Source organism: Tinamus guttatus, unplaced genomic scaffold, assembly GCF_059628265.1.
Source record: "Tinamus guttatus ecotype Peru unplaced genomic scaffold, ASM5962826v1 Tinamus_guttatus_pri_ptg000208l, whole genome shotgun sequence".
NCBI lineage: Eukaryota > Metazoa > Chordata > Aves > Tinamiformes > Tinamidae > Tinamus > Tinamus guttatus.
The window spans coordinates 9838469-9862373 of record NW_028288742.1 but is presented as its reverse complement, the minus strand read 5'-3'; the positions used below and the strand labels follow the sequence as shown (position 1 = coordinate 9862373).

Genomic DNA, 23905 nt, shown 5'->3' with positions numbered 1-23905 from the left:
AACAAGGAGAAAGGAGAAAAAGCAAACACTCCCAAAGGAGTATGTGCATCTTGGCCTTTACTTACCGGGGTTGGACACTTGAGTTTTGATCTGTCATGGACAAAGTCGTTGTAACTCTGCTTCTCACCAACTGGCTCCAGCTGAGGAATAGAAAAGCAATAGTAAACATAATGCTGATGATTGCTTCCCCAAACTCTCATGACTTGGGTAATTACAACTTCTTATCCAAACTTTTAATGCTTGGAACAATGAAGAAATGTGGGAGAAGGTAGACTACAGGAAAGTTTCTAAATGTTCTGGCACTTGTGAACCAAAGACACTGAGAATCTGCCTGTCTCTTGAAGAGTTCCCTAGGAATGAGGGGCATGAGAAACCTTCCTTTTGTGCCCCATGTAGGAGAAAATAACACTGAATATAATGTACGTGAAATATCCTGCTATTTAGCAGGATACAATCGCTACAAGCGATTTAGTTTATACTCAGTTCTCCCTTGACACACACATCCCAAATGACAGTAAAAGCCAGAGGGAGCCAACTGCGGGACAGATGTCAGTTATGTTACTTAGAACAGCACTGAAAGAAAGACGCTTAGATGCTTCAGAAATGATACAAGGTTATAGAGGTGGGACAAGATAATACCAATCTTTGCAGCTTTTATTCAGACAAGAAATTTCCTAGCGGCTTTAGCTAAGGCTATGTTCACCACATGGAAAGAGCTGCATTAGGCAGAGCCTTTCACGTTATCAGCTAAGCTGCACTCTCTGACTAGGGCTCACCCTGAGTGCATTTCAAATGCAGAATAAAGCAGGTCCAGGCATTCGTGGCTGGCTGGGAGCACACATGCCATCAGTTACCATGGCTAAGCCAGCAAGCAGCAGCTTGCTCAGCCGTGTTAGCCAGAGTGTTTACAACTGTGTACGAACACGCCTCAAATAAAGACTTCAGGAGTGGTCTACAGAGAATAGCAGAATTGTCATCCAGCACTTCAGGGAATCCAGTGCAGAGGAGTGCTGTTGCCTCTGCTTTTATCTATACAGGCATTTACTGTCCTCAGGAGATTAAAGCATCAGCTGTATGCTGAAAAGAAACAGTTTCTCCACTACATACACTGTGGGGAAGAGGAATGCCTCACAGAGAAATTCTACTAATAAGATTTCCCTATGGAAACACTGGGAATACTCTCTAGTCTGGTGATAAAAAAAAGTGGAAGTACACCCTGAAAACAAAATGAGAGCAATGAAACTAGATGAGATGTGGAAGGTAGCATCTTTTATATGAAAAATGTAAGTAGGGAAAGAAAGTTAACAAATGTGGAAAAGATGAGATGCAAAACAACTGTTTTGCCGATTGCCACGGAGTTCTGCTGCTGGATAAAGGCAAATGCAGCATGAAAGTCATAACAATTCGACATCCCTGCTAGCAAATGTTGAGAAGGCTGAATGTGGTAGCTTTGTTCCATCTTAAAGGGAACAGCCAAAATTCTGGTATTATTTGCAGGCTACATGGCTTGCATCCTACAGCGTTCTGCCTGCAGTCCAACTGGTTATTTGTAGATAATTGTAACACTTCCCATGCCAAAGCATTTGGTAAGGAGTCTGGCGTGGAGCCCAGGCAAGGATAATAAAGGTGCAAAATTCTGTAGCCAGCATTTGCCTCTTCTCTCTGCACCCTCTACCTCAGAGGCATGAGCTTCTGCCCTCTGAGGATAACTGCCTCACCAAGTCCCTGCGTTTAAAGGATAATTTTTGGAAGAAAGCAGCACGCAGCTCCTGCAGAGCCTTGCAGCAATCCTGGAGATAAATGCAAGCTAAATGCACTGTCCATGGGCTCTTCTCCTCGGCCAGTAAACAGAGGTGGGCATGCGACCGGTGGGTCCCTCAAACAACAGGACCTTCGGCCTTGTAAGTGTTTTGCTGTGCGTGAGGCAGGGCAGGGCAGAGACCACGAGGGGAAGGAGAGGCCCTTTAAGGCATCGCCATCCCTGCAGGCCCACGCCACGGCCAGGCACAGTCCTGCCCTTTCTGTGCACTGTCACTTGGCCGGGAGCCTGCAGCCTGCTGAGCTTTCCAGGGAACAAGAAAACAATGCAGCCTCAGAGCACGCCTGCACAACCTCTCCGTACAAGGACGGCGAGGGAGAAAGCAGAGATGGGCTACCAGAACTGCATTTAAATAATAAACAGCCAAACCTTCAGCTAACGCGGATCAACAGAGCTCTGTTGGAGTAAATAATTTTGCTTTACATTAGTACGAAGCTGGTTCCCACCACCCCAGTAGAAGGCTTTGTATCAATATTCTTATGTGCGTAGGAAATGAGTGACAGCCTGGACAGGATAAACCTTGGGTGGCATAGAAAAGGGACTGATCATGATTCAGGAATGAGTAATGGCCAGCAGAAACACCACGTGGCAACAGAAGCCCAACTTACTGCTACCAGATGCCTAGGTACTTTTTTTTTTTTTTTTTCCTCCTTCTTGACATCTACAGCCATGCATAATTCGAGTGTTTTCTACATTTGTTTGGGGCTTTCAGGCCACTGTTAGCCCCAATGCCAGCAGCCTGACAGGCTTTACTGTGCACCTGGAAGCCTAGAGAGTGAAGGTTGACATGGAAAAATAGGCAGATTTGTGTGTGCACAGATCAATGGTTTACTGCAAGTGCATGCACTGTCCACATATTGCTTCCTATAACCTGGGCCCTCTGCTAATATGCTGTGCTGAGCAACTGCATGGATTTCTGCTCTGTATTTCCCCATCCTTGAGCTCGAGTTCACTCCAGAGGATCCTGCAAGTTTCTTGTCTCACTCAACCTTTTTATTAAATTGAAAAGCAATTCGCCTCCAATTCTGCCTGTTTCTTGCATTATCCAGGGTACAGGACCTATGACACCATGCACAGTGTGTTTGCGAAATAGTGTTTATGAGAGAAGAGGAAGAAATGCAGCTGCAGCATAAAAATGCCATAGTATTCCTTCCACAGTGGGAAAAAATATTGCTCTGAAAGCGACTGCAACCTTGGAGTCGCCAAGTTCATCATATGCCCTTCACACACACTGCCAGTACTACTCAAAAACTGTCATTTCCTCCCCAAATGACAGAAGGGATGTGACTGCAGAGGAAGCCTAGGTGCAATCTCAGCTCACCATTAGTTTCAGTGACTACTAGAATCGCCTCAGTTGCTAGAGTGGGCGGTACAACACGTCCATACTATTAATGGCAGCAAAAATTTAATCGCGTGTATGTCTCCTGATAAATCTAACAATTCACTGTAGAAGGGCAATTGAACATTGGCATTTTTAGGAAACCTGCAGGATTGAATATTTGGCTAGACTGAATCTGATTTAATGCAGAACATTTGCCAAATCAGGACATTTTCTTAGAAGCTCAGGATTCCCCCTCCTTATATTCCTTATCGTTTTATTCCAAACACCTTTCTCATGATCTTTTTGTGGGGACTCCGATCACAAACACACAAGGTTCTATACTGTAATCTCTTACCATATTATTCCAGAGAGCCGCAGCCATCTCAGCATAGCCTCTTTCACTGAAATGAAAGCAATCTGTAGAAAAGAAACTCAAATCTGGCTTTCCATTCTGCAACAAAAAGTGAAATAGTTTTCTCAGCACTTATTAAACTTAGACATCTGACATACTGTATCTAAAACCACGCTGAGGTTGGTATATTCCCATCGCTATTTTAGAATCTTCTTAGTGGCAATATATTCTTATTTTGACACTGTACATAAACTTAAGTACTATCTAACCACAAGCTCGGTGCTGCATCTTGAGACCTTCTGTGTAACGCAGGCTACTCGACTTCAAACAGGAGTTTCCATACCAAAACTAAACTTGTCATTGAACTGACAACCATAGCTCTTACAAGGACACTGCCATTGACCCGTAACCCACCCCACAAAGAACTGGTAAGAAACTGGATGCTTGTTTTCACTTGGGTTTCTATAGCTCAGCCTCAGAATTTGAAATTTGTGCTGTATTTCAGGTGAATGTTCAAAATTGTGGGCTTATCCAGCTGTGGCAAGTGTCTTTCCTAGGGAAAAAATGCCTTATCACTGTCAAAATGTTGCACTTCAAGTCCGCCAGAACACAATGGTAGTGAAATAACAAAAGAATTATGCACAATTGGGTGATTTGAACTAGGGTTCGTGTTTAGTCTGTGTTTACCAAATGGCACAGCATACAAAGTGTTAAGGCTCAAGAACAAGAGAATCAGGCTTAGGTTCCAAAGCTGCTTCCTATTTCTATGATGGGACAAACGATATAGCATTTTCCAATAAGTGATCTGGTCTGCACGTGAAGAAAACACAAACACATTTCACAACTTAGAGCAGAAGGGAATTCTGGCATATACCAGCCCTAGTCCCATATGCAGGCCACAGGGGAAACAAAAGGGGAATTAAAATATAATCAAGATTAAGCCACAGAGTGCTCCTGTTTAATGCATGCACACGTTGAATGTTTCCCAAAGCCATGTTAACTCACAGGAACTATAGTCCTTCCTATTTTTTCCCCTTGTTACCCTCAGTTGAACTGCTAGACTATGCAGAGAAGAGGACAACTCAGTCCTCATTCCATGGATCTTACTAATTTAAATAGAACAAGAAACTGGCCCCTGAATGATGAACAAGAAAAAACACTCACACTATCCAGGGGCACAAAGGTGTTTCGGAAAAATGGTTGCATGACAACTGCAAAGTCTTCACGCTGTTCGTATCGACCACTGTTGACCATCTGTGAGGCTTCAGCCTGTGTGGAGTTGCATGGCCAAACGCAGAAAAGTAACTTAGAGGGTTCGTCTAACTTTTGTCAGCAATCACAAAACCATGCATATTACACTTCTCTCACTGTAGACAACCATAAATCATTCATATAAATTCAGCTGGATAGTGTAAAGCATTCCAGAGTGTGGCAAAGAAAATAAATCTGGTTCATGAAGAGATTTTTCATGAGGAAAATGCAAAGAGCCTATGATAATTTATCTGAAATGTAGGGATGACATTTTTTTAAACATAGTTTATAGCTTATAAAACCAGTGCTGCACAACTGTGCAACAAGATTTAAAGTTTATGGAGAATTTAAATAGAGGAATAAATCCCCCCCCCCCTTTTTTTTTAACAGTTACAAATGAGTTCAGAGTGTCAATCTGAGACTGTAGAAATCTGCCCACTCCTTCAGAAAGCAAAGCAAGCACTGAAGTCAGCTGCTACTTTTTAAAGTTATGGCCATGGACATTCATGCAGATAATGAAAGCATCTCATTACTACTTGGCAGTTTATGGGTATAAGCTCTCATGCTTCTGGTCATATCTCCAAATATTCTCAACTCTGCTTCCTTAGCTAAGAAACGTCCCCCTGGGCAGGGTTATATGAATATTTTTAGGATGGATTTTTTGAGCATTGTCAGACTCATCAGGCAACATCCCCTGCTAGAGACAGAACAGTGAACTAGAGAACATGATTTGACCTGATACAGCAATTCCTGTGTTCATATGAATAATGATGAAAGATTCTTCTGCTCCAGCAGCTACTTAGAGCTTTTGTTAGACTGGAGTGCATCTTATGCCTTAGGTTATGACAAGTTACTATCAAATTACAAGCTGACCCATGGTAAAATATCTATGCATACACTTTCAGCTCATGTCAAAAGAAAGGAGTGTCAGGCTAGTTCAGTTTGTTTCCCTTACTAAGTGTTACCACAAAACAGCTGATGCAAGTTAATTTGTCACCCTTATAGTGATGTGTTAATTCACGAAAGCTATTCATCAGATTCATGATGGACAAAAACACATAACAAAACAGATGTTGTCAGTAAGTCCCTTTCAGCTGCCCAAACAGTAACCGGAAACAGAAAAGGTCTCAGTTGGCTTCCATCTCAGAACTGGGGTCAAATAATAAGGCAGCACAAAGATTTGTACTGCTGCTAACCAGGTAGCTTGCTGGGGTTTTGGACTGGAGCCACACTTAACCCTACCCATCTGTACTACTAAGGTATGTTTGAGAGGAACAGAAATGAGGGAAACAGTTTAAAAAAAAATTAAATGGAGACACAGGTGAAGGTGATCAATTACAGAATTAAGGTGTTACCTGAAAATCTCTGTTGACTCTTTTTATTTCTTGCAGTTCAGAAGAGTCTTCTTTGGGGGTTAAGAAACAAGGGCAAAAATTCCTTCAGAGAAAGAAATGCTAAAATTAATAGTTAACATGGAACAGTCTATGTTTAGCAACATATTTGGTTTCAAGAAGCTCACAACAAGGCTCAAAAGCTCAGATAGAGGACAGTCACCCCACTGGCTTTGAGATAGGCAGACAGATCAGAAAAATATCCCTATTGAACACCTCTCCTGTCCAGTTAAAATAACTAAGAAATGCACGATTAAGAACTCTTGAGAACCAGGAACAAAGTGTATATTGTGTCACACATTACTAAATCACTACATGTTAGAATGAGCATATGATATGAAACAATAATAATAAAAAAAAACTACTCTGCTTACAAGAGAATTTCAGAAATTTAAAGTTTTAAACGTTAAAGAACGAAGGTAAATTGTTCATGAAGTCTGACTCCTGAAACTACTCTGTTTCATTCTGTTACCCCTGTATCGAGGGATAATTATGTCTGCTTGACTGAAATGTATACAGAGAGGGGGATCTCGTATTAATGTGAAGACATCAAGCAGGACAGTCAATTCGCCGTTTTCCTTTCTACTGTCTTCCAGGAGTTAACTGCTTTCATTATAAAATGTGTGCCTAACTTCATTAGGCATCAGCTTCCAGCCACTGGCCTTTGTTATACCTGTCTCTGCTTCACTAAAGAGCTTTTTCATGCCTGTACTGGCTCCCATGAAGTGACCACTGCTCTGTAAATCATAACTCAAAGAAGACTGAGAGAGAAGAAGTCTTCTTTGAGTCTCCTCCCTTGGGTGTGAAAAGCAGCTTCTGGTTCTTCATTCTGCTGTACTGAGCACAACCTGCACCATAGGGTAGGCAGCGCTGGAGGGAATGCCAGCCTTTATAGCTGAGCAGCAAATGCCTCTGTGAAGAGGCTTTGAAGCTTAGTAAAATGACAATTATGCAACATGTACCTCAGAGCTGAGAAGAAAAGTGATGATGTACAACTAGAGTTGCATGCCTTTTAGCCAGAGTATTGAAAGAAGCAATAGTAAGTTGGTGGGAACTAATGCATTCACTTAAAGGCAGCAATGAAAGCAGCTTGAAAAGCTCAGTGTGGATGTCCTGCTATAGCAGTGGTTTAGATTGTTTAAAAAAAAGAGCCTTTTGAAAGGTGAAGATCTGTTCTACTCACTCACATTTCTGCCAAGGCACACTCTGAAGAGCTTGCTGCTACCTGACGCAGCCCAGACAGCTCTAGGATCTCCACCATGTTGACAAAGACTCTGGGGAGCTGCAGGGATTAGAACAAACAGTCAGAGCGAGTCAGTGAACGCGATATCGCTACGAAGCGAGGAAGAAGTGAGACGGGTAGGTCAGAGCATGGGTGCAAACTGCACCGAGTGCACCCAACGGCATGTGGAAGGGTAACGTACCAGGGCGAGGAGGTAGTGGCAGCTCGTAAAAACTGGCTGAAATGTGGCTTCACTCCCTGGGGCATTTCCATTTTCCCTACTGTAAGTAACACCTTGGGCAGTTGGTCTAGCCATCAAAATTGGTAGTGGGACATTAGACTCACAGCAAAAAACACTGTGAAACACAAGGGTTTTTTTGTTTTTGTTTTTGTTTTTCCTGAAACAGCAGCCCTCTTTCTCAGGACATTATTTAACATGCTTGTTAGACTGTTCCTCAGTGCTGCATTACAACTGCAGCTATTGGGAAGATGACCTTGGAGGAAACACAAGCACTGACAGTCTATTGGGATGAGCCAAACGTCACCAAGCTTGCCAGGAACATGGCCTGCTAACATATCTTAAAACCTTACCTCCTCGTAGAAGATATCCAAAGTATCCTGAAGGTGCTTTATATACTTTTTTACTGAATAGGTTTCCTGTGCAAATAAAAGCCAACAGCAACAAAAGATCAGTCTCCTTTCAGTAATCAAGGAGCCTAACTGCCTGAACTGAACAGAGCCCCGTGAGAAGATACACTGATTCAATGCTCCTTTATGTCTCTGATAGCATAGATAATATTTTTTTGGATCAAGAGATTTATTGCCACACACATAGAGGTTATATAGTGTTTGTTTTTCCAAGTAACTAAGACATTCCCTTAATCTCTGCAGACCCATCCCCCCCAGGTTTATAATAATTCTTGGCAGAGTCTTTCCATGATGAATGACTCCATAAATCACACCTCGCGATTTCATGGTGTCTTTCATGGGGCCGAGGCCAGAGGTATTTGGTTTATGAACAAAGTCATTTTTTTTTCCTTAAATTGTCAATTTAGGGAAGTGGAGATGGAGACAGTCAGGCCCCACAAAACTCTTGGGCAAAACAACTTTGTGAGGGTAGCTGTGGAGCTGTAACTGAATGGGGAAGGGGGGCAGAAGTGCACGTTAGTGTCCTCTAAAGGAAAGAAAAGCAAAACTGACAGAGCAATACGTGTCATTTCCATGGGCTGGGGTCCAGGCCCACAGCCTGCGCTAAGTGAACCTTTCTAGAAGGGGTGATAGCTGCCAAAAAGTCATGCTTTTCCCTAGGAACTGTTGAGTTTTAATGGGTGTCATTTTGATGCAATAACCAAGAATTTTTGCATGGAGACTCTTTCCAGAATAAAACCTCATACATGTCTCTAAGAACACACATAAGACACCATACTGTCTTGAATGCTTTGCCTAGCTAGGCTGGGAGATCTCTTCCCTTTATACTCTGTGTTTTGTTCAGTATGGTGCAGATTTCTGGCTCTTAAATAATGCATCAGCCCAGAGCTATATAGCCCCAATACTAAACGCTGCACACTCCTTTCTGGTACAATACAGATGAAAGGAACAGCAGGTCTAAGTGCTTTTTTAGACAAAGAGGAGCTTTGGCTGACCGAAAGAGAAGCAGGCTAAATTTCCAAGGCTGGTCACCTGCCAAGTGCTCGACTGGCATGCCTGATTCAGAGATACCAACCTTGTCCAAGCAGTACTGACACAGGTCGTTGCTTCCAACAAAGACAGTGATCAGCTTCCAGTCCTCCTTGAAGTTAATTTCCTAGTGGCACATAAAAAACAGATTGCAGTCTCTTCCAGGCTCAGAATTGCTTAGCCATGCAGAGGTAACATTACAACTAGGGTGAAATAGGCTACAGGTAGCAGGTCAGAACAGCAGAAAGGAGGCTCTGAGTTAAGAAGGCAGAAGAAAACAGTCCGAGGGGAAAATATTAACTGTTCGCTAGGCCTGGCCCCAATTCACTTTTTCTTTCAGAAAGAAATTCCCCTTGGCAGACAAAAAATTGTCAGGGTAGCCGAGGCGGGAGACGCGTTTCTGCGCGAGGAAGCCCGCCAGGACAGATGCTCGCTCCAGGACAGGGGTGGCCAGGCGGGATCCGCCAGGCACGGGCAGACACCGCCGGCAGCGGCGCTGCACGGGGCAGGGAGCGGGCGCGCGTGACGCACGGGAGCTGCCGGAGCTGCCAGCGCTGCGCTGGCTGCCAGGGAGGGAGAGGGGTGCCCCGGGGGACAGGCAGCTGGATGGAAATAGAAGAGCGGCCAGGAGGCGGGTGACTTCAGCCAGCTCATATAAGGGCAGCTGCAGCATCCACGTCAGCGCGGCTAACAATAGGAGAGAGCTGGAACCCGGGGTGTTTTGTAACGTTCAGCACGAAGCAAGGACTCCGAGGCAACTATTTTTGGAGTGGTGCGTTTACATAACAAACATCTGTGAGAGGGGCCCACAAATAGAGGAAGGGCCTGGGAATTGCCTACTGCTCCGAATCCTCCTCCTTAACCCCAGGCTGTGCTCAGGAAGCCTTTTACAAGGGGCAAAGTGCAGCAGGGACTTCCCCCCACTCCTTTTGGGCCAGCAAAAAAAGCAAGGAATAAAGCAAAGATCCAACACTACCTATTCTTTTACTCCAGTGCCAGCTCCCCTCACTCTGCCAGAGAGTCAGTGACGTGCAGTAACTGACAGTGGGGCCAGCACGCAGCATCTGTCAAGCGTGCTGGCGCCGGGAGACACGTGCTTCGACGAATCCTGCTTATTCACTACCTTCCTTTCCCATTCAGCCTGCGCCAAGGAGCACCAGGCACTTCCCTCCCTTACACAGCCCTGTCCCTGACCCAAAAGATGACACCCAGACAGCCATGTGCTGGGCCAAATGCAGCCAGCCCTTGTGGAAGCCCACTGAGGCTGCCCTCCATGTCTCACCCTCAGGACTCTGCAGCCCTTACCGATTCCCCCAGACCCTGTGTCATTGCAGGGATTCAGCCCTCACCCCAAACATCTTGGTCAGGGATTATGATTTGCCAGGTAAGGACCAGGGTTCTGGGGGTCCTACTCTCCCAGAGGGGGTTCGGTTATCTGCCTCCCTAGCATCGCCATTCCCCAGACCCAAACCCAAAACCAGGTGGTATTGGTGTTGGTTACCAGGTCCCCACTCAAGCAGCCTTGTGCTTAGGCTTTACAACTTCCACTTTCAAGGCTACTGCTAACCTGTACAGTCCTATGATTTCCTCCATCTTCTCATCCTCCCCTCCCCCCACTGCAGTTCTTACAATCCCTGGATGAATCACACAAGTCTCTGCCTTATCCCTTTCCTTGTGTGTGCTTGCACACTACCTACATGGATGTATATAGGTAAATTCTAATCTCCTAATGGTAGCGACTGATCCATTGTGCTTTCACATTGGAAGGCACACCAGAGAAAAACACCATTTTTTTCCCCCTCTGTAAAACACTCTTTACCACTCAAATGCCCCATCAGTTACGGTTATCTCCCAGAGACCACATGATCACTGAGTGGTGCTTTGAGTTCCCAACCCTGATGGCCTAGAGGAGCAATCCGCTTACCGAGCTGCTTCTCATTAGCTTCACCAGTTCACGTGCTTGGGATGACATATTGCTGCAGAGAGGGGAGAGAAGTGCTTTAGATGCATACTCTGAAAGTGCAACATCTTCCTGCTCTCCCATTCCTCCTTTCAGGGAACCTTAAGAGCAGCAGAAATCAGTACAGGGAAAGCAATGCCTCAAGAGAGAGTGCAAACAAACAGGGACTAAACACAGCAGCAGCTGAACAAGTGAATAATCTGACCTGAAAGGGCTTCAGTTAGGATGGCTGCCAAGTGGCAGGGAACTGGAGTGAATTCTTCCCATTTCAGAATTTGCTCAAGTCTATCTTGTTTGAAGAAAATCACTTAGCCGTAGACACAGAGACATTTAGCTGCATAACTTCCTTCGAAATCCAGAAAGGGAGTTTGATGCTTACTCCTAAGCTAGGGACCTAAACAGCTTTCTTGATCTACCCTTAAATTTTTATGCCTTAGAGCTGGGAGACAGCACTGTGAAACTTCCCAGCTGGAGAGTCCCAGCCCATCTCAGAGGAGGATGCAACATCCATGGAGTGAACCACAAATCATTTTGAGGCAGCAGGTGGAAACCTGACATATTAGCAGGAGAGAGACACTTGGCCGAACAAGCCCTGCCTCTCTCCAGCAGCTCTGCAGATGTGGCTGCACTGGTTTGCAGTCCTAGAAGCACACTGATTGACCCAAGTCCTTGCTCGGTACATCCTCAAAGTATTTCACAACCACACATGCTTTGCTAGCTACCCTGAGACTCTCTTACAGTAAATGCAGTGACAAAGTCTTGGAAACAGACTCCACGAGCATCCATAGGGGAGGTACAGCATAAGCAATTTAAATTCTCATGTACTTTGGCTCTCAGACTAGCAGAGCTCTTCTTTAAGAAGAGAAAGAAATCCCAACCGCTCATTCTGTTCTGCTTTGCACTGCAAATTAGGGCAGCAGTGGGCTTCTAAGTGATAATTTGAGGCACATGTCCCAACTGAGAGATGATCATGAATTTTGTCCAATTAAAGACATGACCTGACAGTGAATGAGGAACCCGCATACCAAAGGTGGTGTAGAAAAAGGGACTGATAGAATTAGAAGCATATTATCACTAAGGCATTGGCTTGGAGGTGCTGGGCAGAAGCCAGGTGATGGGAGGTTTCTCTCTGCCCCTAATTTAGAAAAAGATGGAAACAAATCTCCCAATTTTTTAATTAAAAGACAACAGTCAGACCACAGATACACACACAGGACAAGATCATCAGTATTAACTCAGCCTTAACATGCAGCTCAAAGATAACCTGCCAGTCCATGGGTTCTCACCCCTCTTTGCCCTCCCTTGGTTGCACTCATGCTTACATTGCTTTGGCACCACTCTCTGCTACATTGAATCCAGCTGTTTCCTTAGTGTTGCCAGTGGAAAAGCCAACGAGGTTGGGATTGAATTTTTTCAGGATATCTGAAAAGGAGCAGAAGACAGGATGGTTAGCCAGCTGCAGTACAGCATTGCTTCGCACAGGAGTGCAAACCAATCTTGTGCTGAAAACACAGGCCTGGGTTTTCTCTTGATTTGTTGTCACCTTAACTCAGCTAGAGACACCCCTGCCTTGGGGGCTCCAAACCGCGTCCAAGCTTAAGTGCTGCAACAATATCTCCTTAAGGGTCTCCCAAAGGCCAGGATCTGGCAGACCTGGAAAGTCACGTGTGCCGTTCCTCAGTATGTGTGCCGGAGTGATCACCACTATCTCCCTTAATATTTCGCTTCATTCAGATGCTCTGAACACAGAGATCTGCCTCACGCTTCTCCAACTACCCATATTTAATGCAAAGAAGTCTTATCTTGCATTTAGAGATTTCCCTGAAACCCTCCGTGGGGAAGCATGAAGTAGCTCTGTCTGAAGCCTCTTTATAGTCATATTTACAATGTTGCATACGTAATAAAATGTGCCTTCTATTCTTCTTTAGACAAAGATGCGTGTGATACAAGCCAGAGCATAAGAAATTATACTCCCAACAATGACAGGTATTGTCAAGACCACTTCACAGCATGGATCACATACAAAGAGATGAACTGTTGTGAACCAGGTGCCCTCTAATTTATGGTCACGCTGGCCACTTACAGTTTCCATGGCAACTGTACAGCCACTGGTTATGCAGAACACTAGGACAGGAAATTTATAGTAATTTTAGATTTTTTTCAGTGCAATTTAGCAACTTGAAATTGTTGGGAGGAACCATAACCCTGTCAACAGCCTTCACTAGATGGACCACTAATTGCTTCACAACCCTTCATTTGCCCACAGTCATTACCATCAGACATTGGAAAGCACAAGCCAAAATAAAGGAGGGGCAGGTCTGCCTTGAACTTCTATCACCTTTCAGCACATTTGCTCCTCCATCAGTTTTGCCAAAAAGATGTTACAATTACATGCAGATCTCTAGTGTGGCGGAGTTTACAGCTAATAAGGTCAGTCTGTGTTGCAGCTGTGACTCAGATGATCTGCTTGTATCCATAATTGTCAGGCATCCCACACTGTTTGGGAGGAAAGCGTGACCATTCCCAGATGTTTCCTAGCATCTGCCTGAACTACTTGCAAAGTAATACATGCCTTCCTCTTTTCTCATGTTGGTTTTCCAGGATACTCACTGGGTAAAGTAGTCCGGGTCTCCAGGGTCCCATCACCTCCAATACTACAAAGAGAAAGAACAGAAGCACTAAGTAAAACTAATCCTGCAGCCATCTGTCTTATTGTCACCATATGTTGTTGCTGTAGCAGCCAAGAAAGGAAAAGACAAACCTTGAACAGGACTAAGAAGATAAACCACAACACCAATAAGAACTCAGGGAAAGTACTGAAAGGAGATTTTGGATTAAATCAAACTGCTAAAACAGACACTATGACTACACCCTAGCAATAGAAAATGCTGTGAGAAATAGCTTTCTCATACACATGTGGCGGGATCCCATCATTAAAAAAAAGGAAAAAAATACCCACATCTTGCCCCCTCCCGAAGTATTTCCTCACCAAAGTTACTCCATGTGACCTTGTGACCTTCCTGCAAAAACACTTGCTTAGGAGACTGCATTAAATGCTCATTAATGACCTATCTGGGAGCCTGAAATATAGATTATGAAAAAAGCTTCTGCTTCTACAGTTTAAAGCTTGTCTATGTACCTGTCTGCATGAGCAACACATTTCTATACCTCCCTTATTAGGCTCTCCTGAACAGACCTATCTCTGCATTATACACATAAGGGGGGAATTAAAAAAAAAAAAAAAAAAAAGAGAGAGGAAGAGTGTATGTATACATGCATGTGCTTTTCTATGTACTTCTATACATAGTAGAAAGAAACTGCCACTGCCAAGGAAACACACAGTGGAAGAAAACTGCCTGCTATCAGAGACGTCGAGGTTTACACCTACCTAGACATATATTTGACCACTTTGCAATTACCTTCAAACAAATTTAGTCATGAAACACACAAGACAATTATTTATTTTTTGAATATACATGTTCTGAATATACATGTAGTGCTCCAGGACAATCCACGCTCATATCCATTATCTCTATTATTAGACATGGCAGTAGATAATCACAGTATCAGGAATGTTTTGAATCACCTCCAGAGGAATCAGCAGGAGGCTGAAAACACACTAGTATTAATAATCTAACACTATCAGACTGGGGCACACTGACAGCAGTCAGACCTAGTTGAGAACCATCTCCTGCAAGAATCTCTCCTCTTCCATCTAGTCTTGACAAGCAGCTGTTTCTTTCTCCCTCTGCTAGTCTTCACCACGCAATACTTGCTCTTAAACTCCTATCCCCACATTTACTCTCTCTAGGTAGGCATTGGTTGCTAGGAGAAGGATTCAGTTACTACAGCTGTGGCAGCAGGTCCTTATTTGGGACATCTCATTCTCATCTTCTCACGTATGTGACTACATACACTCAGGTGACTCATACTTCTAATTGTGTCTGTGGACAAAAATACCAGAGTGTTTTTACCTCCAAGAAACTCCCCTCCATTCTCCTAGTGGGTCCATTGCTTGGGCTCCTACAGCAGCCTGAAAAAGATGGGAAAAATTATTTACTACTAGAAGGAAAAAAAAAAGAAAAAACCACCCTACAGATGTTGTGATTTTAAAGTGCAGAAAGCATTTTCCCTCCGCGTTCAGCAAAGCTTTTCGAGTACTCATTGGGGGCTTACATACTCCATTCCCTGGTTCACCAATATTCTTGGCCCCTAGGCAACCCTATGTCTCCTATGGTTCAAATCCATGGTCTTCTCATATGCAAGAGCAGCTCAACTAGATAACAGACCATCAGAGGAGATGCAGTCCCGCCACAAGGCATCAGACCACAAGATCAGGAACATATAGCTTGGAAATTACTCCTCTAGTAAAGCTATTTCATCAAGCCAAGGGGACTCAAATATCAACAGCATTTTTTCCCTCCTAATGGAAAATGCTTTGATTTGGCATATCCTAGAAAGAAAAGCTGTTTTGAACAAGACTTTATAATCCAAAGAAGGAAAAAAAAAATCCCAGTCAGAGGAGTTGTTTTTTTAATCTCCCAGAGAAACAAATCCTTGGTGTAAAATCCACTTTTCTCTGCTAGATCCAGTCTGCTAGTTTAACCCACAGACTTGATGATGTATAAGTGGGATTATGTATATATATTTTTTCCAATAGTGTGGGCAAATCTATTGTGTGTTGACAAATCTATAGCTTTCACTGTGCACTAGAGTACTGAAAAGTCAAAAACAGACACACGCTCCAGCCAGTTGCATGACTAAATTGCTCCACATTTCATTAATCTCCAGCTGCACCCAGACTTAGACTGGCCTTCCTGCAGCGTGAACTTCAATATCTCTTCTTTTAACAATGGAAAGACATCAAAACAGAAAAGATAGGTGATGGATTTGAGTAACTCAAGGGCTTTTAAAAGATACATATATATATATATATATATATATATATATATATACACACACACTTAATTTAACCTCTAGCAAGGTCAGCACCTTGACTGTATTCAGGACAGAAATCATGCAAACAGGATCTTGCAAAGCTTTATAGTTTACTAGGTTTCACTTCATTTCATACTCTTCAAAAAAACATGGTGCAAATGCAGTCATAAACACCGACTGCATTCAGGGCCCTCAGGAGACCTGTTAATTTCCACCTCCCTCTGTGCCAGTAAGTGTCAGTAACACTTAAATTCCTAAACAAAAGTCCCAGTCACATTGCAGTGACAAGTGCCAGGTGCAGCTGGCAGGAGCAACATGAAATACAACAGCCACTTTCCACCCAGAGGGGTCTCGCTTGCTCTCGAGACAAGGACCTCAAGCACCAGAGTCTTGGCCCTCATGACTGTGGCACACTCAGATGTTTCTGAGTTTAAGAGAATGAAAATTTAGAAAAGACATGTGCGCCGGTGGGAGGAGGTCAAGCAATTAATTTTAGGAGTCGTGGCAATTGATAGGAGGGAGGCTCACAGGGTCACTGCTGAGGTCTTCTAAGAAAAGCTCAAAGCTCATCAGGGGGCAAGGCCAGGGTTATCTCAGGTCACACACAAGCAGTTATCAGAGCTAATGGGGAGGTGAAGACATGCACACCTGCTTGTAGATAAGCCTGATCATTTGAGGGCCTCAGTCCCTTCCACTCCCTCTGAACTCCACCAGAGCTGAAGCTGCTAGAACAAGCACTGGTTTTGCTCAGGAGGCAGTCATCAGGACTGTTAACACCAAGATTTCCTTTCATCCCATGCCAGAACAATTCTATACTGCTGGGCAATTCTGAAACTTTTTCCTTAAAGAGCTTCAGCGCAGATCTGCAGTATTCTCTGCTGTTCTTTTTCACTGACTCTTTTCTGTGACTGTTGTTCATTTTGATTTGCATTTTCTCAGTACACAAAATATATCAGAGTTTTAAATGGAAGGTGCTTAACCGCAGAAGCAATATTTGAATGCAAACCTCTGAAATACTTAATGTCAGAATGATCTTACATGAGAAACATTCCATCTTGCAGTCAGTTATTTCCACAGGAATTTTCATGAATATTTTTCATTGCATGAAAATTCCCAATTGTTTGTTCTTGATTTTATTTCAGAAAAGATTATTCCTTCAAACTGGACACTCCTTTTTTTTTTTTTTTCAAAAACACATGAAAAACCTCTTGAAATACAAAACGTGATACCATTTCTGCTATAGCCCAAGTTATTCATTACTGGATTACACAATTCCCAAGTCACTCACCTCCCTTCAGGCTGACTATTTCTTTTGTGAAGGGATACAGGTGGATGAGTTTTGCTTTGCCAAGTCAAAGCAATGTGCTTTTTGAGTGACAGGGGTCTGACATGACAAAAGGTGGAAAATAACTCCCCTCCTACCTCTTTCCTTGTTTTCAACTTAGGAATACGGCAGTACTCACAGTCAGAGAATCTCCCAGTGCTCCTATGACTTTGATGTCAACAGGACTCAGCTCATGTACTAGAGTAGGGGGAAAAAATAAAAAAGGCAGAATTATTGCTAACTAACACACAAAATGCTGCTCATCAAAATAAAGAACCAAATCATCAGTTCCAACCTGACGATATTTTTTTACAGATTTTTAAGGAGAATAAGCCTAAAAATGTTCCATCCCTCAACTAAGCAAAAGGCATTGCAAGCAAATTCCAAGAGCTTATAATATCCTCAACTAACAAGAAAATAAATGGACCTTAAAACAGCTTCCACATGTCATGTTAGGAAGAAATGAAAACAGATTAGATGTATTTAGAGATGCATACATCCATTCTCTTTTAATTGCTTTTAAGGTTTGGCCCATAGATCAATATTTCCCATTAGCTATATTCCTGCAAAGCATACTAGCTATGCAGAGTGCATCTTTGGCGCTGCTCAGCACGGTGGGTTGGCCAGGTAGGTCAGGCTTGCCAAGCCACTAACTCGCCTAGGAGACTTTAATCATACTGCTGTATGATGGCATGTATGCATGCAGAAACACCTGCCAGGCTGCAGAGCTTGCAGTGTATGGCAAGACAGACTTCCTTGCCATGCTGCTAAGGGTGCCAGCCTTTACTGCTTCCCTTCCGTCTAGGATTTGCAGCTTCAAGACCTTACTAGTTTTAAAAATAAAATGAGAAATCTTTGCTATTTTTGATTTTGGCTTACAAGTTCTTTCTCACCTGATGTTGGGGCAGGTCTGGATAAAGTCTGGTCAAAACACAGCAGGTCGCTACCCCAGTTCTGAAGTGATAAATAACAAGCCTGGTCACTTTATGGTTATAAGATTATATGAAATATTTATGCAGTTGAATTTCACAATTAAGAGCAAAACAAAATCAAGATGTATATTCTAGTTTGGTGCTACATAACTGAGAGTCCTTCCCTTTCTCTTTGTGGAGTACTGACCAAATATTAAATGCCTTTGGTGAAATTTTCCAAACATACCATTTTCCAGCGTCAAGCATTTCATCTAGATGCATCTTGCTTATGAAAAGTTTGTCAGGAGTGATAACTTTTTTTTCCCCTCTTTAAAGACTGGAAATTTTGTCCTTGTCCTAGGAGGTTGGGACTCCACATTTGAAGTCCTGTTCTGATCTGAGGAAACCTCAGATTTCAAGAAACAAGCAACAACAAAAACAAAAACTTTCTGCAAAGCTCTATTATTTCCCACATACCTTAATAGGAGCCTCCTCTTTACCTGGAAACATTAAAAAAGTGCACACAGTCTTTTGCTCTAACTTAATATTATTTTTTTTTTTAAAAAGCCTCAAATGTTTCAAATAGAGCTGTCAACCTCCAATCAGATTTAGTAATTATAATTTACTATATACTCACAAATGATATCATAGCTATTATGCTTACTCCACCAATGAGGAAACTGCAGAAACATCCTGGTTCACACAGAGGCAGCTGATGAATGTCCTACCCTACACTCTTTCATAATGACAAAAATAATATTAGCTGAAAACGTCACAAGGGAAAAATTGTGATTGTTGTGAAGGGCAGCTCCCTGTAGGAGCAGAGAAATCGGTTCATTCTGATCTTAGAGGTGACTCTGCTTCGAGCCAGACGTTGGACTAAGGATCTCCTGAAGTACTTTCCAACTTGAGTTATTCTATGATATGATCATTAAGACAAAAGCTACACAGACTAGTGGTCTTCAGTAAGTGTAAGAGTCTCATGAGTTTAGCATCAAAAGAGGGGGAAAAAAGCCAAAAAGGTTCTTATATATAACACAATATAAGAGACTATGCAATCAACCATCTAGTTAAAAGCTGCTTCAAGAGGCTAGAATCGACAGTTGGGTTTATTTTTAGATGAGAGGAACCTTCTTCTTACTGTCTACTGTGTCTCAGCTTTATCATTCTCACTGTCTCAACAATAGTTCTTGAAGTGCAAGAATTAACCACTAAAACTAACTCCTGTTAGTTCCCCAATAAACACTGCAAATTATGGCTTGCTGAAGTTTGTTGTTCAACAGATAACTGTTGTTCTTCATAAACTCAAGGCATAAAGAACATTTCATAATTTTGCTAGACAGCAAAAACTAGCTAGCCTAAGCCATTTGGACAGCCATCTCCAACTACTACTACCCTCCAAAAAATGGCATCCATTTGCAGGAATTCTGCATGCCTGCAGCTATTTATCACAAGCAAGTAGCTTCCCTGTTAAGTCCCATGGAAAGTGTGTTCCAGCAGTTTATCTTCCCTGTGCTAGTTGCTCAGTCATGATGGAAAGTGAAAAGCTCCCTGTGAGAGTGGATCCCTGCCTGTAGATCCCTACCACTTCCCTTGCTGTGGAAAACATGTTGGATAGACATGAGTGACTGCCCTCTACAGGCTCAGCCCCCTTCATTGCAAGCCAGTAGGACACAAACCTGTGTACATTGTCTGGGGTCTCACGGTTCTAAATCCTCTTCCCCCTGTTATGAGCAACTTATTTTTTGCTATGGTGGTGCATCCCAGACTACTTCCTGTTGAGCACCAATTGCCCCATTCAATACAGTGGACTTTACATGGTTTTAGATTAAAAAAAAAAACAAAGAAGAGTTTAATGAGAAGAAATGCTATGTAAGAGACACACCCATATCTCAAAACTGGTAATAAGTTATCTTATTTATAAACTCAGAATGATGTGAAGTCCCTACACAGGGGCAGTTTTGCACAGTTTGTACAAACCCAAGCAAAAGAAGCTACAGTTACCTCAATTGGCCTGGTTGTAGTATCCACAGTGGAGTGCGTGTAGTTGCTATTCTTAGAAGTTCCCAGGAAGGGGATGCTCTGGTGAAAGCAGACAAAAAAAAAAAAAAATCAAATCAAGCAATGAACATATAGCACAGCCCAAAGCAAGTGACATCAAGACAGAATGTAACCAAAAAAATAAAGAAACAAAAACAAAAACAACCAAACCACCCACATAATTAGTAATTGCCTAAGCTGAAAAATTGGAATCTAGATTTTTAAACCATGCTCTGACCTTAAAATTCACAAGTGAGATTTTTGTTTAGCATATTATAGTAAGAATGACATGTACCAGACATTCAGATCCTGCATAGCGATCTAACATTCCCCTCTCTCCCTCTCTTAGCTTTTCCACAAATTACTTTGGCTTAATTGGATGCCAAGTCCTTCCAAAAGACATCCAGATGTAAAACCCAGAAAAAAAACTGGGCAGATCTGCCTGCATCAGAAAAGGAGTAAGGAACATTAAATCCCACAGGACTGACTTATCGCCTGCAAGAAAGACTGTATAAATTGCATGGTTATTTCTGCCCCCTCCTCCTGCAGGATTCATGGAGATATGTACATTTTATAGGCTAAAATCTTCACTGGGATGCCCACTGACCTCAGACAAGAGCAATTCCAGTCATAGCAACACAAAATACTAGAATCATAAAGGATATTTAATTGACTGTAAATGCCTCTGACCTGCTATAGTTATTTTATCCTACTTTAAGTTGTCTTAATACAAATAATTTTTCTTAGCCTGATAGATCATTACAATCTGGCACATTCTGTATTTTCATGAACACCTCAAGCATTAGTTTATTTATTTATTTATTTTAAGAAATTATGGGAACAAGCAATGGATTTGTGTGTATCAGAACCTGAAAATTGTTTACCATGCCCTGAAGTAGAATTCCCTGAAAACAGCCAATTCTGTTGCTTTGCACTTTTATAGTCTTTACCTTACAGCCCTCTGAGTAGGGAAAGCTATGGTGATTAATATTAATGCCTTTTTCAAAGCACTGTGGGCATATCATTTCTGAAAATAATGTCTATATATTATTTGCAAGGGATGTAAAAACTTTGTGGCTATTTCTCAGCAGCACCATCACCTCTGAATGGGATTGGATGAAAGGCAAGAAATATAAAAACCCACATTATTTGTCACTGAAAACATCAATAAGTAAATTTAAGATCCCTTAAAAAAAACACACACACACTATACTGAAATAAAGATTTAAGTGAATCTGGGAACTTTTAGAAACATGTTCATTAAAAACCCAGTAGATCTTCCTTTACCCGCACAATGGACATGATATGGACAAAAATCCCCTTGTATGACGTAAAAGTACTTGCATCTTTAGTACTGCCTTACTACTAAAGAACGTAGCAAAACAAAATCTGCTGCAACTGAAGACACACAAATCAGCACACTATCCATCAGTATTAACTGCACAGTTAAAGAGCAAGAAACACCAGAGCACCTGCTCACACAGAGTTAAGCAGCGAGTGAAAATTTTAGCAGACTTGTTCCAGACATACCCAGTTCCTGCTCTCTGCAGCAAGCACAAACACAGAGAGCTGATACCTGGCCTCCACAGTGTGGGGGTGTTTACCTGAGTTGGACAGCTGAGGGTGATGCTAGATGTGAAGTCAAAGGAGTCAGTTTTCTGTCCTACAGGTTGCAACTGGAAAGGAAGACAAAAAAAAGTCTGTAGCTGTGTCTTCTCATCTTACATTTGTATAAAAATTCTAACCCTTAGAATTTAGATTCTAAAAGAATCTAAATACACCTTTCAAATTTATATAAAGCCGCCTGTATTTACAGATCTTGATTTACCCAAGACTGAAATGCATCTGCTTCTCAGAAAGAATATGACAACTGTATAATAAAACAGCAACTCTAGAAAGATGTTTAAAATGGGAAGTGGAAAACTACACTGCATCAGTTTAAACTCCACAGGAGGATTTTGGCAGGCACATGCAATTCTTTTGGAATTACGCCAGAATACAAGGTCATAAACTATCCTCTCCTGCACAAAAGATGGTACTAAGAGTCCCTCAATTTTTATGGCTGAGGAGAATGTTACCAATTCCAAAAAAAAGGCTGTCTATCCACAGAAGATAGAAACAAATTTATTTAGAGGTACTGCTTGACTGCAGGCAATCATGTTAGCAATTTAAGACGATACACACAAACATACAGAAGTTACCCTCCAAGATCTGAAACACCATCTCTAACTGCACACACATTCCTACTGCACTGCAAAATCGGGCAAATGGGTTTGCTTAAGCAACCTTTAACTTAATTGAGTTTTACTCATTAAAGACACTTTAATTCCTAATGAGAAAACCTAGGTTTTAAAGCAATTTCAGCAACCCATTCTAAATTGGCATACATAGTTAGGATTCCTTTTTTGTGCTTCCCCCAAATGAATCCACTAAAACATCATTCTTGATAAGCATTATCTTACCTCTAGTGACAACTGATGAACTAAACTGGAAGATACTCAGTTGAAATCCTCAGAGACTCAGATGATACACTTGTACCACCTCTCCCTATCCACTTTCAGAATCAAGACCTTCTAGGTTGAGTTTATTTCTAAACTTGAAGGCATCTGACTAGTAAACTAGAAACATAAACACTGAGAGCTCATCACCAAGATCCAAAGTTGTCTTGGCCTTCATTGTAATGTTTATTACATTAATAATTACCTAAAGGATGGTAGTAGTTCTAACTAAGGCCTGTATTATGCGCCATGAACGTCCCCTTACCATAGCGTTCCAGAGAGCCCTGGCAAGCTGAGAGTGACCTTTCTGACTTGGATGGAAACAGTCAGGTGCAAAGTAGGAAATGTCTGGATTCCCATCCTGAAAATGAAAACATAAGAGAACAGCTGAACGCAGAAGAAGCCACAGGGCTCCAACTTCAGGCCAAAGCAGAGCCACCAATGAAAGCTGGACGCTATGTGTGTTTAATGCTTCAGTGCAGAGAGTCTCCTGTTTATCTAACAATACAAAGTATACAACAGCTGTTAGAAATGCTTAGTCTCTGTGCCTAGAAGCTGAAGTTCTTTGAGGTACAATCCACACAGAAACAGCAAAAAAAATGAGATTTGGAGCTTGGTGGTTATTCTCTTAAGGTTCTCCAATAAGGATGGGTTCTTCTCCTTGATACTGCTCTATAGGCAACACTACGCTGTGCAGTTACTTTCACATGGTAAACAAGCATATTACTGATGATGTACCAGAAGGAACAGAATCCATCCCATTTCTCACAGCTGTATCAGTTCTGAAAGAAGCAAAAAGCAACTAAAATGCTTTTGAGTGAAAGCAGCCAAAATGACTGAATATACCAACACAGTTTCCTTTTGAGTACAGCTGTACGTTAATACAGCCCCTGGGACATCTGAAGGACTTACAGTGCGGAAATTTAAATATCTTGACTTTTATGCAAGTCTACCAAGATGAGAAAGACTAGATTACATATGGCTGAAATGACATTTTTTTCAGAGCATTGCTTCCTCAAATCTTAGCAAGTTTTGACCCAGTATGTTTGGGCTAGCTCATTAGAAGTCTACTACCAAAATTTGGATCCATATTTGATCTTCTGCCACGCTGAAAGGCAGAATTTTCTGTTTGGGAACATCTGAATTTTTTCTAAGGTATTAAAAACAAACAACAGAAAAAGCTTTCTTAAACTATGAAAAA

General features: G+C 42.2%; 1 protein-coding gene across 1 annotated transcript in view; it reads right to left on the bottom strand.

Annotated features, from left to right (window-relative positions):
• PLB1 (phospholipase B1) overlaps nucleotides 1–23905 on the bottom strand; it is a 79896-nt gene that overhangs the window by 865 nt on the left and 55126 nt on the right. The window contains exons 40-55 of the mRNA XM_088524311.1: nucleotides 22970–23065; nucleotides 21811–21882; nucleotides 20171–20248; nucleotides 18149–18209; nucleotides 17395–17453; nucleotides 14968–15026; nucleotides 13604–13647; nucleotides 12316–12415; nucleotides 10958–11009; nucleotides 9080–9160; nucleotides 7948–8013; nucleotides 7322–7416; nucleotides 6099–6180; nucleotides 4657–4761; nucleotides 3496–3591; nucleotides 66–140 (exon numbers count right to left, since the gene is read on the bottom strand). Of these exons, the coding sequence (XP_088380437.1) occupies nucleotides 66–140; nucleotides 3496–3591; nucleotides 4657–4761; nucleotides 6099–6180; nucleotides 7322–7416; nucleotides 7948–8013; nucleotides 9080–9160; nucleotides 10958–11009; nucleotides 12316–12415; nucleotides 13604–13647; nucleotides 14968–15026; nucleotides 17395–17453; nucleotides 18149–18209; nucleotides 20171–20248; nucleotides 21811–21882; nucleotides 22970–23065 (1221 nt within the window). The remainder of the gene's footprint in view (nucleotides 1–65; nucleotides 141–3495; nucleotides 3592–4656; nucleotides 4762–6098; nucleotides 6181–7321; nucleotides 7417–7947; nucleotides 8014–9079; nucleotides 9161–10957; nucleotides 11010–12315; nucleotides 12416–13603; nucleotides 13648–14967; nucleotides 15027–17394; nucleotides 17454–18148; nucleotides 18210–20170; nucleotides 20249–21810; nucleotides 21883–22969; nucleotides 23066–23905) is intronic.